Source organism: Equus asinus, chromosome 14 (assembly GCF_041296235.1).
Source record: "Equus asinus isolate D_3611 breed Donkey chromosome 14, EquAss-T2T_v2, whole genome shotgun sequence".
NCBI classification, from domain to species: Eukaryota; Metazoa; Chordata; class Mammalia; order Perissodactyla; family Equidae; genus Equus; species Equus asinus.
The window spans coordinates 45,332,453-45,344,821 of record NC_091803.1 but is presented as its reverse complement, the minus strand read 5'-3'; the positions used below and the strand labels follow the sequence as shown (position 1 = coordinate 45,344,821).

General features: G+C 53.7%; 1 protein-coding gene across 2 annotated transcripts in view; it reads right to left on the bottom strand.

Moving 5' to 3' along the window:
- The window catches only part of EEF2KMT (eukaryotic elongation factor 2 lysine methyltransferase), an 18,105-nt gene extending 10,828 nt beyond the window's left edge, over positions 1–7,277 (bottom strand). The window contains exons 1-5 of one of the 2 annotated variants that reach the window (XM_044746704.2): positions 7,152–7,265; positions 6,463–6,760; positions 4,908–4,970; positions 3,199–3,279; positions 1,910–2,011 (exon numbers count right to left, since the gene is read on the bottom strand). In XM_044746704.2, the coding sequence (XP_044602639.2) occupies positions 1,910–2,011; positions 3,199–3,279; positions 4,908–4,970; positions 6,463–6,501 (285 nt within the window). In that variant the 5' untranslated portion in view covers positions 6,502–6,760; positions 7,152–7,265. Of the gene's footprint in view, positions 1–1,909; positions 2,012–3,198; positions 3,280–4,907; positions 4,971–6,462; positions 6,761–7,151 lie in introns of both variants that reach the window. The other variant, XM_044746703.2, reaches the window with a different exon arrangement.
- Between the last annotated feature and the right edge of the window lie 5,092 nt (positions 7,278–12,369).

The window sequence follows — 12,369 nt, the reverse complement described above, 5'->3', positions numbered from 1 at the left end:
GTAAAGAGGTCGCGTGAAAACCCTGTGTTCTGATTTTGAATCAGAAACATCAGCATGGACTCACGAGGTTTTCTGTCTTAAGTACGGGTCTCTGTCACCACCACATCCCAGCTCTGCCCACTGGAAGGGCCTGGACAGGAGCCAGGAGCATCCCTAACGCCCAGACGGTGGTCTCTAAGCATCATTCCCCTCGAAAGGAAACCAGGGCTTCCTGAAGACGTGGCTGATTCCAGGCCTGGGGCAGGAAATACACAGCTGAGTCTGGAAAAGCTCGACAGAAAATGACGCAAGAACACTATGAGGGTGATGTCAGAGGACTCAGAAGCCCATTTGAAAAGGCTCAAAACAGCACAGTTTGAGCATCAACAAAGGTGTGATGGCAGGGCTGGAATCCCTTCTGGGGATGGTAAGAAACTAATTCACCATGTTGAAAAGGCAAGAATCAGGCCTGTTTCCCTCCTTTCCTCTACAAGCTGCACCACCGGGGAACCAAACAGTGGACGAAGGGAGGCATCTCCTGATAAAATTTCTCCACATAATGAACGGAAACAATGACAGAAGCAGAAAATCACCCTTTTGCATCCCCCCGTGAATTAATGCGTCTAAGCTTTGGGCACCCATAACTGCTACCGTTAAAAGGGTGAAAAAACAGATACGATGCGCCTCGTAGAACCCCATACTGTGTTCTTGCCAAGGGGATCAAACGGACGTGCGTCTGAGCGGGCCTCTGAATCCCGCTGCCATGGGTGGGAAACAGAGGCGACAGGAACAAGCTGAACAGCACCACGTACATGCACCCACATCCAGCCTGCGGAAGGCTGTGCAGGCCACACCGCCAGGGCTGTTCCACAGAGACACGGCCGGGAAAAGAAAGAGCTGGGGGGACCTGCGGACGGAGGAGGACATCACGCCAGACCTAGTTAATGGGCAAGACTGTATGTCAGTGTTCAGAGATGCGCACGGGAGTGACTGCTCCGAGAGGCAGAGGGCAGTTACTTCTGCAGGGAGGGAGGGCGGGGATGGGGGTGGGGCAGGCGGGGGGCCTTGGGGGCTGGCTGCCAAAGTCCTGGACCAGATTGGCGGTTACCACGGTGGCCGCCTTGCAACGATTCAATCATCTGTGTATTTCCTTTGTGAGATATCCTATATCTAGGTTGTATTTTATAATAAAAGGTTAAAACAAGTAAACAAAAGACCCTGAGGTCCTTCTGTGAGTTGCGTGCAGAAGGGATTTTTGTGGGGCAAGAAGCTGGAAGACCAGGCGGAAGGCCGTGGCACCTGTCCAGGCGGGTGAGGACGGCGGCGGTGGAGGGTGGGAAGAGACTGCTGTCCCATAACCCCCACCCATCAAGTATTTATTTATTTATTTATTTATTTATTTGAGGAAGACTAGCCATGAGCTAACTGCTGCCAATCCTCCTCTTTTTGCTGAGGAAGGCTGTCCCTGAGCTAACATCCGTGCCCATCTTCCTCTACTTTATATGTGGGACGCCTAACACAGCACGGCTTTTGCCAAGCAGTGCCATGTCCACACCCGGGATCCGAACCGGTGAACCCCGGGCTGCCGAGAAGTGGAACGTGTGCACTTAACCGGTGCGCCACCGGGCCGGCCCCATCAAATATTTATTGAGCACTGAGCCCCAGGCCCTTGCTGTGCAGTTACTGGGCGTTCCCAAATTTAACCCCCAGCCATCCCATAAGATAGGTACCATTATTTGTCGAGGTACTTGGTTTACAGATGAGGAAACTAAGGCTCAGGGAGGTTAACTGGCCCCGTCTAAGACCACAGAGCTGCCGACCCGGGATGTGAGCCCACGGGAGGCTGCCCGGAGCTTGAGTTCTAACTCTGCGTCTGATTGTGTTCTAGCTCGGCAGTCTGCCCCGGGTGGGAGGGGTGCAGGTCTCCTACCAGCAGATAGCTCCTGTGGCAGTGGGTGCGCTCCTCGGCCGTCAGGACCTCCGCCAATGCCTCGTACAGTTCGTCCAAAGGCTCCACGTGGACAGCCTCGTGCTGGGGGTGGACAGAGCGAGAGCTTCAGCCAAGAGGACCAAGTTGACCTCATGAATCAGATGAAGGTCCTATTTGCTGTTACTCTGACATCTAAAAGTGGACGGAGGATTTTCAGCAAATTTGGAGGGGAGGTTCGGGATGGACTGACTGAATACAGGCCACCGGGCATATCAAAAACTGGCTTGGTGGGGGGCCTGGGGGAACCCTGGAGAGGTGTGGAGAGGGTGACGTGCCCTCTAGGGCAGCAGAAACGGGACTGCATGAGAGTCACCGTGTGATGGGGACATGGAGCTCTGCCCTTCCACCCTGCTGTCGTGGATGGAGGAAACAGCGAGCCCCGGCAAGGTCACCAGGACGGACACTCCATTCCACAGGGGGGGTGGTCTCCATCAAGCTGCTTCTCAGCGGGCAGCCCCCGTCATGCACCTCACAGGGCAGCAGCAGGCAGCCAGGCTTCTCCTGGTGGCGCTGGGGAGGCCTGTTGGCAATGACTAGATGCTCCATTTGCTGAGAACGGGGGCGGGAGGGCGGGAGTAACAGAGAAGCCGGGACCGTGCCATGTGCTAACCCTGGGTGAGGCGCAGTCCTCATGTTCGGCGGCTGAGAACACCTGGTCTGCTGCTGACCACTGAGGAACCGCCTCTCTCAAGTCCAGTCTAATGTGAAACCCAGCAAGTCTGGGGTCATCCTTAGAAGCCACCCTGTATCCATCAGGAAAAGAGTCCACACCAGGTCGCTCACTGGTGGGAGGATGCGCTAATTATAAAGGTACTGCCAGACCTAAAACCTCCAGCGGAGGACAGCGAGGCAAGCCAGAGACTGGCAACGGCAGGAAACCGTCAAAACCCCTCTGGCTGGGAGGACAGGGGGAGAAGGTGGCGTTCCCAAGCTCAGGGGCTGCCGGGTAGGAATGAGAACCTCCACGAGGCGGGGGTGGGGGGTCAGGGGGCTGGGACCATATGGGAGATGCAGCTGCTGCCAGAGACTCCTCGAAGCAGAGAGGGAGAAATACCTGGCCTCTCCCTTCCTCCTGCCCTCCACGGCCTTTCATTGGTGCAACTCAGCTAGGAGCAGTTGCCCAGATCTGAGCTCCAACAGGCAAAGCCAAGTCACAGAACCCACCGCTGGACAGCCAGCCGAGACCCAGCTGCTGCCTGGGTACTGGACAGGCAGTGCCCATCACTGACCTTTCTGATGAGCTCTGAGAGAAAGCCCCGGGTGTACTTCACTGACGGCGGGTGCTTCACGCACAGAGGATGCTTCACGGTCTGTGACAAAAGACATGGGTGCTTCAGTCTCCCCTGAGCTTCAGCTGAACACAGGGCAAACCCAAGGAACCGATCCCTCAGCAAAGACGTGCATAGCCCCAAGGGTTCTGGCCCCAGCTGACCCTCACGCGTCGGAAAGAGTAAGTCTTAAGATAAAAGCTCTTTCCTAAAAAAATTTCGCCACTGCAGCGGCACAGACTGTGGCAGTGTTTCTAATGCCCGTTCTGGGCAGGAACATGGGGCACACGGATCCCAGATAACACTCTGCTGTAGACTGAGTGTTTGTGCCCCTCCAAGGTTCCTATGTTGAAATCCTAACCCCCAATGTGAGGGTGTTAGGAGGTGGGGCTTCGGCACAGGATTAGGTTATGAGCGGGGAGCCCTCAGGAATGGGATTAGTGTCCTTATAAGAGACCCCAGAGATCTCCCTCACTCCTCCCACCGTGTGAGGACAGAGCAAGAAGACAGCTGTCTATGAAGCAGGAAGTGGCTGCTGGCACTTTGAACTTGGACTTCTAGCCCCCAGAACAGTGAGAAATGAATTCCTGTTGTTTATAAGCCACCTGGTCTCTGGGATTCTGTTAGAGCTGCTGGAAAGGACTAAGACACAACACTTCCCAGGGCAGCCGGCACGAACCAGAGATGGCAGTGAGGACAACTGTGGGACTGCCCAGCTCCGTGAAGAGGTGAGAGCCCAAACGTTGGGAAGAGGCAGATCGGGCACCTGCCCTCCTGGGGTCACATCCCAGGCCGAGGAGATGAGTGGGAGCCAGGCTGTGAGGATCGCTGTGATGGCCAGGGCAGAGGAAGACGGGCTGGCGCGGGGTGGGCATGGGGGTGGGGGGTGGTGTTAGCTTTTAACCTCAGGGTGGCAATCAGAGCTGGCTGCAAGACACCGACCTCAGAGCACGGTCCTGAGCTACTGGACGGCCCTGGAAGTCTTCCATAGCTACAGCCGCATCTTTCCCGCGTAGGGGTCAGATGGATAATCTCGGGTCGCCCTCCACACAGGAGTTCCTACCCTGGGCTCCTTGCACAGGCTTGGTGGATGGAAGGGGGTCTGTGACTCCCCTGAACTTGTATACAAAAGGCATTCTTCTGGTGCACTTTTTTCTGGGGAGAGAGTCCACAGCTTTGGGTTTTCAAAAGGGTCCAGGGCCCTTAAGAGGATTAAGAGCAAGGATGCACTCAATCCACGTGGCCAGGGGCATGGTGGGGCCAGGCTAGGCAGAGCGGGGGTCCCACCCCTACCCCACACCCAGATGCACCTTAGAATCCAAACCCCACCTCCAAAAAAGGCAGGGGCTCATACGTGTAGGGGCAAGACTCGCCTCCTTCTTTTTTCCTTAAATGTAAAGAAGAAAGTCTCTGAGCAGCTAGCAAATGCCAGAAGACATTCCCACAGCTGTCATCTCTGTTTTCACTGCAGACAGTGTAAAAACATCCCCTAGGTTCCCTCCTTTCACGCAGATTTTTGTACATTCTGATGTCTTTATCTAAGGAAACCAAGGAGCCGGAGCTGTCTGAGGGGCTGCCCCCCAAGTGCAGTGTCTTTCTTTTTAAAGGATACGAACGCTCCCAATGCGCTTCTGTTATGGGCAAGCCAGGGGTGATTCTGCGGTGCTCACCTTCTGCAAAATATCCAGCAGCAGCTCGGAACCCGATGAGTCTCTTAATTTCTCTTCCAGGTTCTATTCGGAGAAAGGGGGAGGGGGAGAGAGAAATCTCAGGGGCATTTTCACAGGAACATTAAATACGCAATAGGACATGGTGGCCAAGCGCTCAGCGATCTCTCCCCAGGGATCCGGGGCCAACTGGAAGTGGAAGCCACAGGCGGCTGAAGCCTGACCTTAAGTCCCAGGTCACACCTGGGTGAGTCAGAAGACAGACTCTGGCTGTGCACCAATCCCGGCTACTCAGCCTGGCGGGGGTCACAGCCCAGCTCTGAGACTGAAACGGTCGGCCAGGAATTACGGGGGAGCCACGGCAGCCATGCCTGATGGATTTGCCCTGGACTTGACACCTGACTTGAAATGGACAACAGATGTGCAGCCGCCAGGCCCGCTCACGCCGTCCTCTCCTGCAAGGGGCTCCAGCCCAAGAGGGAGCTCAGGCTCCGGGAGGAGGCAGACTGGCCCAGCCAGAGCGTGACACCAGGAAGTCACTTCATTTCTCTGGAGCTCCTTCCCATGTACTAAAAGGCTACAAGACCTGGCCCGGCCGCTCTCTCTGACCTCGTCTGCCACCACCCTCCTCCCATCCCTGCTCACGCCACTCTGGCCTCACCGGCCTCCTAAGTGCAGCTTCTTCTCACCGGCAAGACCCTCCCACGGCTGCCGGCCGCTTTACTGTTCAGGTCCTGGCTCAAATGTCACCTCCTCGGGGAGGCCTTCCCGACTCTCCTACTTTGATGCTACATTTCCCTGTTTTCTTGACCTTATAGCCACTGTCATCTTCTGGTGCTTTCTTGCTTATTCATTTACCTGCTCATTCTCTGGCTCTCCCACCTGAGCAGGGCCTCATCAGTAACGTGTACCGCTGATCCTGGTGCCTGGCTCGTGGCAGGCATTCAGTAAACATTTGGTGACAGAATAAAAATACGAGCCAACATGTGCATTCACTTACCACGAGCCCGGCACTGCCTCGTGTGCTTCTTAATCATGTAATCCCGACAACAGCCCTGTGAGGTGAGCATCATTATACCCCCGTTTACTAATGAAAAAACTAAGGCACAGAGAGATGCAGTCACTTGCCCAAGGTCACACAGTGTGTATGGGGTTGAGCCAGGGTTCAAAGCAGGCAGGGTGTCCCCCAGGTCTGAGCACTCCACTGTTGCACTCCACTTCTTTTCTCATCCAACAACCTTTCTGGTCAAATGCAAATGACAGTAACAGCCCACAACCCCACGCATGCTGTGGGCCAGCCTAGGGAAGCACTGAGCACGACTCTGGTGCAGAGTAAGCACCCATTTCATGCGAACCATTACAGTCGATGTTGAATTGGGACCCGTGCATACTTTTATGAAAAGATTTAAATTTTGAGTTGAAAAGTTTCTGATCAGAGACACTCTCTCAGAATGCTAACCGGTTTATGTCAACGAGGCAAATGACTAAACACACCCGCCCTCAAGATGGGCAGTGAAGGGAGCCATAGGTATCCCAACTGAGTCAGCCATGAGCTCACCGCACATGAATTACACGAATTACGAAGGAGACGTGTCATCAGAGCCCCGGGCTTGGCGCGTCCCAGGGCAGGCGGGTGAGCTGTCTCTTTCCAGGCCTGTGTTGTACATCTCTGTCGCTTCCATCAGAGGCGTAAGAGCCTGATGCTGATGACACAGATAAGAACAGGAGGCCTGGGGGGAGGTCTGTGACCTGGTCACAGCGCCCACGGCAACGTGGTCTCCGGCTGGCCTGAGGATGCTGCTGCCTGTTTAAACGGGCAGCAGCAGCTGTTATCCAATGGCCAGGAGGATAACTGGCTAAAAAAAAAAAAGTAATGAAACTTATCGTGAACTGTCTATGACCCCAAACACCCGAGTGTAAAAGGGAGTTGGGAGGAAATCCCGCGTTCCTTGAACATTTAGCACTCAGTCTGAGAAAGCAGCGAGGGCGGGAAGGGCCCACGCAAGGAGGGAGCTGATCCTGGGGGCAGCGTGGGTCCCCGAGGCCGCGCAGGTGCGCCCCCTGCTCCCCGCTGCCTGCCCGCGTGGCCCCGGCGAAGAACCGGGACAAGGACCCCAGGACGAGGACCGGCCGTGCAGTCCCGACACGCGAGGGAGCCGGGAACATCACGTGGCGGGAAGGACGGGGTGGGAGCCCAGAGCGCAGCCCGCGCAGCCCCCGCCGCCCCCAGCGCGCCCCGCCGCCCACCTGCCAGGGGAAGGAGCGCAGCGCGCGCGCCGCCAGGAAGCGGCGCTCGAAACTCCGCAGCAGGCGCGCGGCCTCCTCGCTCTCCTCGGGCGCCATGGCGGGGCGGGGCTGCGGCGTTGCCGGGGAGACGGGGCGGGAGCGGGCTGCGCCCGGAGGAGGCGAGCCCGGGGCGGGGCGCGGGCTCGGGGGCGGGGATAGGGGCGGGGCCAGGCGCCGCTCGCGCAGGGGGAGGCGGGGATTAGGGCGGAGTCAGGCGCTGCTCGAGCGCGGGAGGCGAGGCTTGGGGCGGGGCCAAGTGATGCTGAGGTCTTGGGAGGCGGGCTTGGGGCGGGTTCCAGGTGGGCTCTTGCAGGGGAGCTCTGGGGCGGGATTTGGGGCCTGGGTGGTGGGGTCCGGGCGGGGCCGGGGCCTCGGTGGGGAGGAGTCCAGGTTTGGCGCGAAGTTGGGCCGGGCGGGGCTGCGAGGGCTCCCTGGGAAGGTGCTGTCCGGCCCAGGGCCAGGTAATCCTTCTCGCTGTTCCTTCCCCTTCAAGGAGGGTCTTTCTGGCAGGGCCCTGTGGGTGGACGCTGCTCCCGGCCGGCCTTATCCTAGCCCTCTCCCCATCAGGGCCGCCCCTCTGGGACCGGGCGGGAAGGAGCCTGACGGCCCGCAGGCCCAGCGCAGGTGCAGGGTGCCTCCTCAGGCGCAGGGGCCGGGGGCTCAGGCCATCACCGCCCTTTCTCTCCTTGGACAGGGCATTCAGGTCAACGTCTTGGTTCACAAACTGGCCCCCATACTCGGAGGGCAAGGAGGGACCGAAGAAAGAGCTAGATCACTCCAGACTAATAGGTGGCAGGTTTAACAAGCAGGGGAACTCACTTAAGAGGTTTGTCTTGGGCTGGGCAAGACGAATAGATCTCCACATCGCCTTCCAGAATCTTAAAAGTTTATATAGGGGTCTCAGTGGGGTTCAGCCACGTATACCGTCCAGATGGTCTCAACAACACATTGCTCTCTCAAGTCTGTGCCTGAGAAACAGCTTCTACTGCGGGAACAGTGGGCAGAAAGTACATTCCAAGGACAAGGGAGGGGTGAGGAGCTTCCAGTTGCCCGGGGCCAGCCCTCAGGTTAACCACCCGTCTGTCCTCCTGATGACCTCCTCCAACACAAGGCAGGAGCCCCGAATCCCTCAGCCTTTGAGTCTGTCCCTAACCCATCCAGTCTTTTGTTCACCAAATACTTACTAAGCACCTATTATGCGCCTGGCATTGTCAGGCATTGGGGAATGCAACAGTGAGAAAAACCAGGAGTGTCCCAGCCCTCCAGGGGCTCAGGGTCTGGTGGGGGAAGCAGACATTGAACTAATTATCACACAAATAAATACAGAAGTACAATGGCGACATCTGTTGTGCAGGGGAGCACATGGAACTGTGAGGGCTTACAGCAGGAGTTGTGACTCTGCAGGGAGAGGAATCCCAAAGAAAAGTAAGAGGGCTTCTGGGGCTGGTGGGGTGGAACAGAGGTGGGGATGGGAAAGAAAAGAAAAAACAATTATTTCCGTTTGACGTTATTATGTCCTGAGTGAAAGCCAGGACAGATAGTTGCCGCCTCTGGAGTTGAAATTGTGTTCGAAGTCTGATATGCTCACCTTCACAAATCTCTCAGAAAACTCCATTTGGAAGAGTCTGGAGAACTAATTTGTTAAATATACCTGCCGAAGGTAGATGAGAGGACAGGTGAAATCTTATCTCTTTCAGCTGAGAAATGCTCAGGCCTTGCTTGGCTCTGAGAACAAGAGAGGAGAATGGATTCTAACTGAAGGTGTTTATCCTCTATCTGTTGGGCTTCTGCCAGGACCAAGTGAGCACAGAGTCTGACACAAACACGACTCGTCCTTTATTCCCTCAGCACCGTGGATTTAAATAAAGAGGGTGCACTGTGGTTATTGCTGTGTTTTTACACGGAATTAACAGTTTCTGGGGCTGAGTCGTGTAAATCCTCTTAGTCACGGCGTGCTGAGACAGAATCACCTGAGTTACGACAGTGAGTTTTAACCGTGGCTGAGTCTTGGTCCTAAAGGAACGGGGTTTCAGGGCCGGGTCAGGCGCGCTGGTTTACTTTTGCTGTTTTGATCAGCTCTCTGCCTGCAGTAGACAATGCAAACCAATGGGAATGGGTCAGTTAAACTCATAAATACCAGGCTTATTCTATTAACAGACATAATAGCTATTAATTATCTTTCCTCTGAGGAGCAAAAGGGCATGTCCGGTCACCGCCATTATAACTCATGCTACATGATGTTATACTAAGATATTAACAAATCTAGGCTGGGTCAGCCTTTCCTGATGCCTTAGGTGGGAAGCAGATTGGGGAAGGCCCTGAGTGGGCCACAGCACTGATCTGTGCACAGAAGACACCTCTATCTTGGTGTGTGGGCTCTCAAGAGGGACAAAGGCCATAACATTGTATATATCAGATCTGAATCTGGAAGGATCAAGGAACTGAGGGGATTTTTGACATCCCATGGGCCTCACAGGTGTGGTGTGTTCAGGTGTAAGCGAAGATTAGGACTGCTGTTTGTTTATTTATTTTTTGAGGAAGATTAGCCCTGAGCTAACTACTGCCAATCCTCCTCTTTTTGCTGAGGAAGACTGGCCTTGAGTTAACATTGGTGCCCATCTTCCTCTACTTTATACATGGGACGCCTGCCACAGCATGGCTTTTGCCAAACGGTGCCATGTCCGCACCGGGGATCCAAACTGGTGAACCCCGGGCCGCCGAAGTGGGAACGTGCGCACTTAACCGCTATACCACCCAGCCGGCCCCAGGACTGCTGTTTAAAACAAAAAGAATTCCGGGTGGTGTTGCTATGGAGTGAGGCATTAGGATAGGCACCAGTGGTCCTGCCAGTGGCAAGAGGGCATGTGCATGTGCACAAGCAATACTAAAGATTCAGCTTCTGGATTTGTAGCTTTCTTTAATGATAATAATAAAAAAACCTTAAGGCACTTTAACTGTATGGAATGGTTGCGTTGTAGAAATTATGCTGTGGGCATGGCAGTTCGATCAGGACAATGAAGTTTCCCCTTTCTCTCTCCTACAGCTAATGGTTTCTGTAGAAAAGGACCAATTGATTTCTTTCTAAAATGTTGCTTCAGGGTGCAGAGACCTTTATAGGTTGTGTTCCCACTTATAGGAGAATTCTATAGTTTGAGTATAAATTATGTTAAATGTGGGCTTCATAATGGAGTTAAGGTTAAGTAAAGTTCTGACTTTCCTTAGGCTGCTTAAGTGTTCAGGCGGCCCCCGTGCTATCGAGACAGGAGCTACGTTAAAGAATGTTCAGAGTTGGGCATAGTAAGGAATGTGGGAGGCTCAGTCTAATGACATAACCATTAAGATGCAGAGGTGTGCCAGGCCCATATACCACTTTGGTTGGTGGCAGGACAAGTGTTATGGGTTGAACTGTGTCCCCGAAAAAGATATATTGGAATTCCCAGCCCCTGGTACCTAGGATTGTGACCTTGTTGGGAAATAGGGTCTTTGCAGATATAATCAAGTTAAGATGAGGTCATGCTGGATTACAGGGGACCGTAAGTCCCATGACTGGTGTCCTTCTAAGAGAAGAGAACACCATGTGAAGACAGAGACACAGGGAGAAGATGGCCCTGTGATGGCGGAGGCAGAGATTGGCGAGATGCATCTAGAAACCAAGGAACGCCAAGGATTGCCGGCGGCCACCAGAAGCTGGAAGAGGCAAGGAAGGATTCTTGCCCACAGATTTCCGAGGGACACCTTGATTTTGGACTTCCAGCCTCCAAGTCTGTGAGACAATAAATTTCTGTTGTTTTAAGGCCCCCAGTTTGTGGTCCCTTGTTATGACAGCCCTAGAAACTAATACAACCGGTAGGTAATTTTCAGAGTCCAGTGAAAAATGAAAATACAAGGCCCTTGTTTAAAAATCAAGAATTTCCAGATAGTGACCATAGATTATTAAACTGAGCCAGGGGCTCCCCTGAGCCCTGAGCCTTGGGCCACTGCCCAGGTTGCAAGGCCATGAAGCTGGCCCTGGTTGCTGGGTTTTCAAAGTGTTGGACCCTGCCATAGCATGCAACAAGTGGTTGAAGTGAATTATTACAGTGTACGCTGATCAACCACAGGAAACAAAGGCCACTCACTTCTTTTTCTGACGAATGGCTTGTGTATGTCACGTTAGCGACAAACAGAACCGCAAGAACTCCTGCAACAATCCTGAGACTGATCACTGTATTTTGGCGAGCAGATGCCCTCTGCGTCTTCCCTCCTGTTAAAAAATCAGACGGTTTTTAATTGCCAGATTATTAAGAAGCTGTTCTGACTGCTCCTGGGTCCTTGGGAAGTTTCCCATCCAGGCGCTAGTGAATATTAATTATGGAAATGAAATGTACATTTAACCCAAGAAAGTACTCACTGTAGAGAAATCTCATAGGGCAAGTCGTTGAAAGCCGATTTACTAAACGACCTATTCACCAAATGATCTATTTGCCTAATGACCACTTTGCCGAATGACCAATTTCCTAAAAGCCAATTCGCTGAAAATCAGTTGAGGGGATGTCCTGCTTATCAATAACCGATGGTCAAACACACCTTACCCCAGGCTTGCAATGCACTATGGGAGGGGGTGGGAGGGCAAATAGTTGTAGCCAAACTCGCAAACTTAAAAAAAAATCCTCAATAATTTGGTGAATTGGTCATTCATTTAATTCGTTTTCTGCAAAATGGCTGCTCCCTGTGTATTCACCAGAAGATGATGGGCAGTGGCTTGGAAGGTGGGAGAAGGGTGCAGGAAGCTGTTCTCTGCTCTCCGTGTCCACGAGCTGTGGTTGCCCTCAGCACTCTGGAAAGTCATCGGGGGTATCCAAGTTTCTCCAGGCAGAAGAAACGCTGGCCAGTGTTTGCAAAACAACTGAATTCCCAGAGATGATCCCTTTCTTCGTGTATGGCGCCCAGATGTGGGATTTTGAAGTCTTGAGAATTAGCAACCCTAGTTTATAGGAACCCTTTTCCAGCAATGAGTGGAATGGTAAGGCTTTGTTATTCCCCTACGAGCCGCTTTCTTCCAGGCACCCGCATGCATGGTGATGCTAAAAGAAGGCTGATTTTGGATACATCTAGGGGCCGACTGTGCACGATATCTGAGGATCAAAAGGATCATCACCTGACTTCCTTGTGAAGTTGGAAAGCATCAAATTGAGTTTAT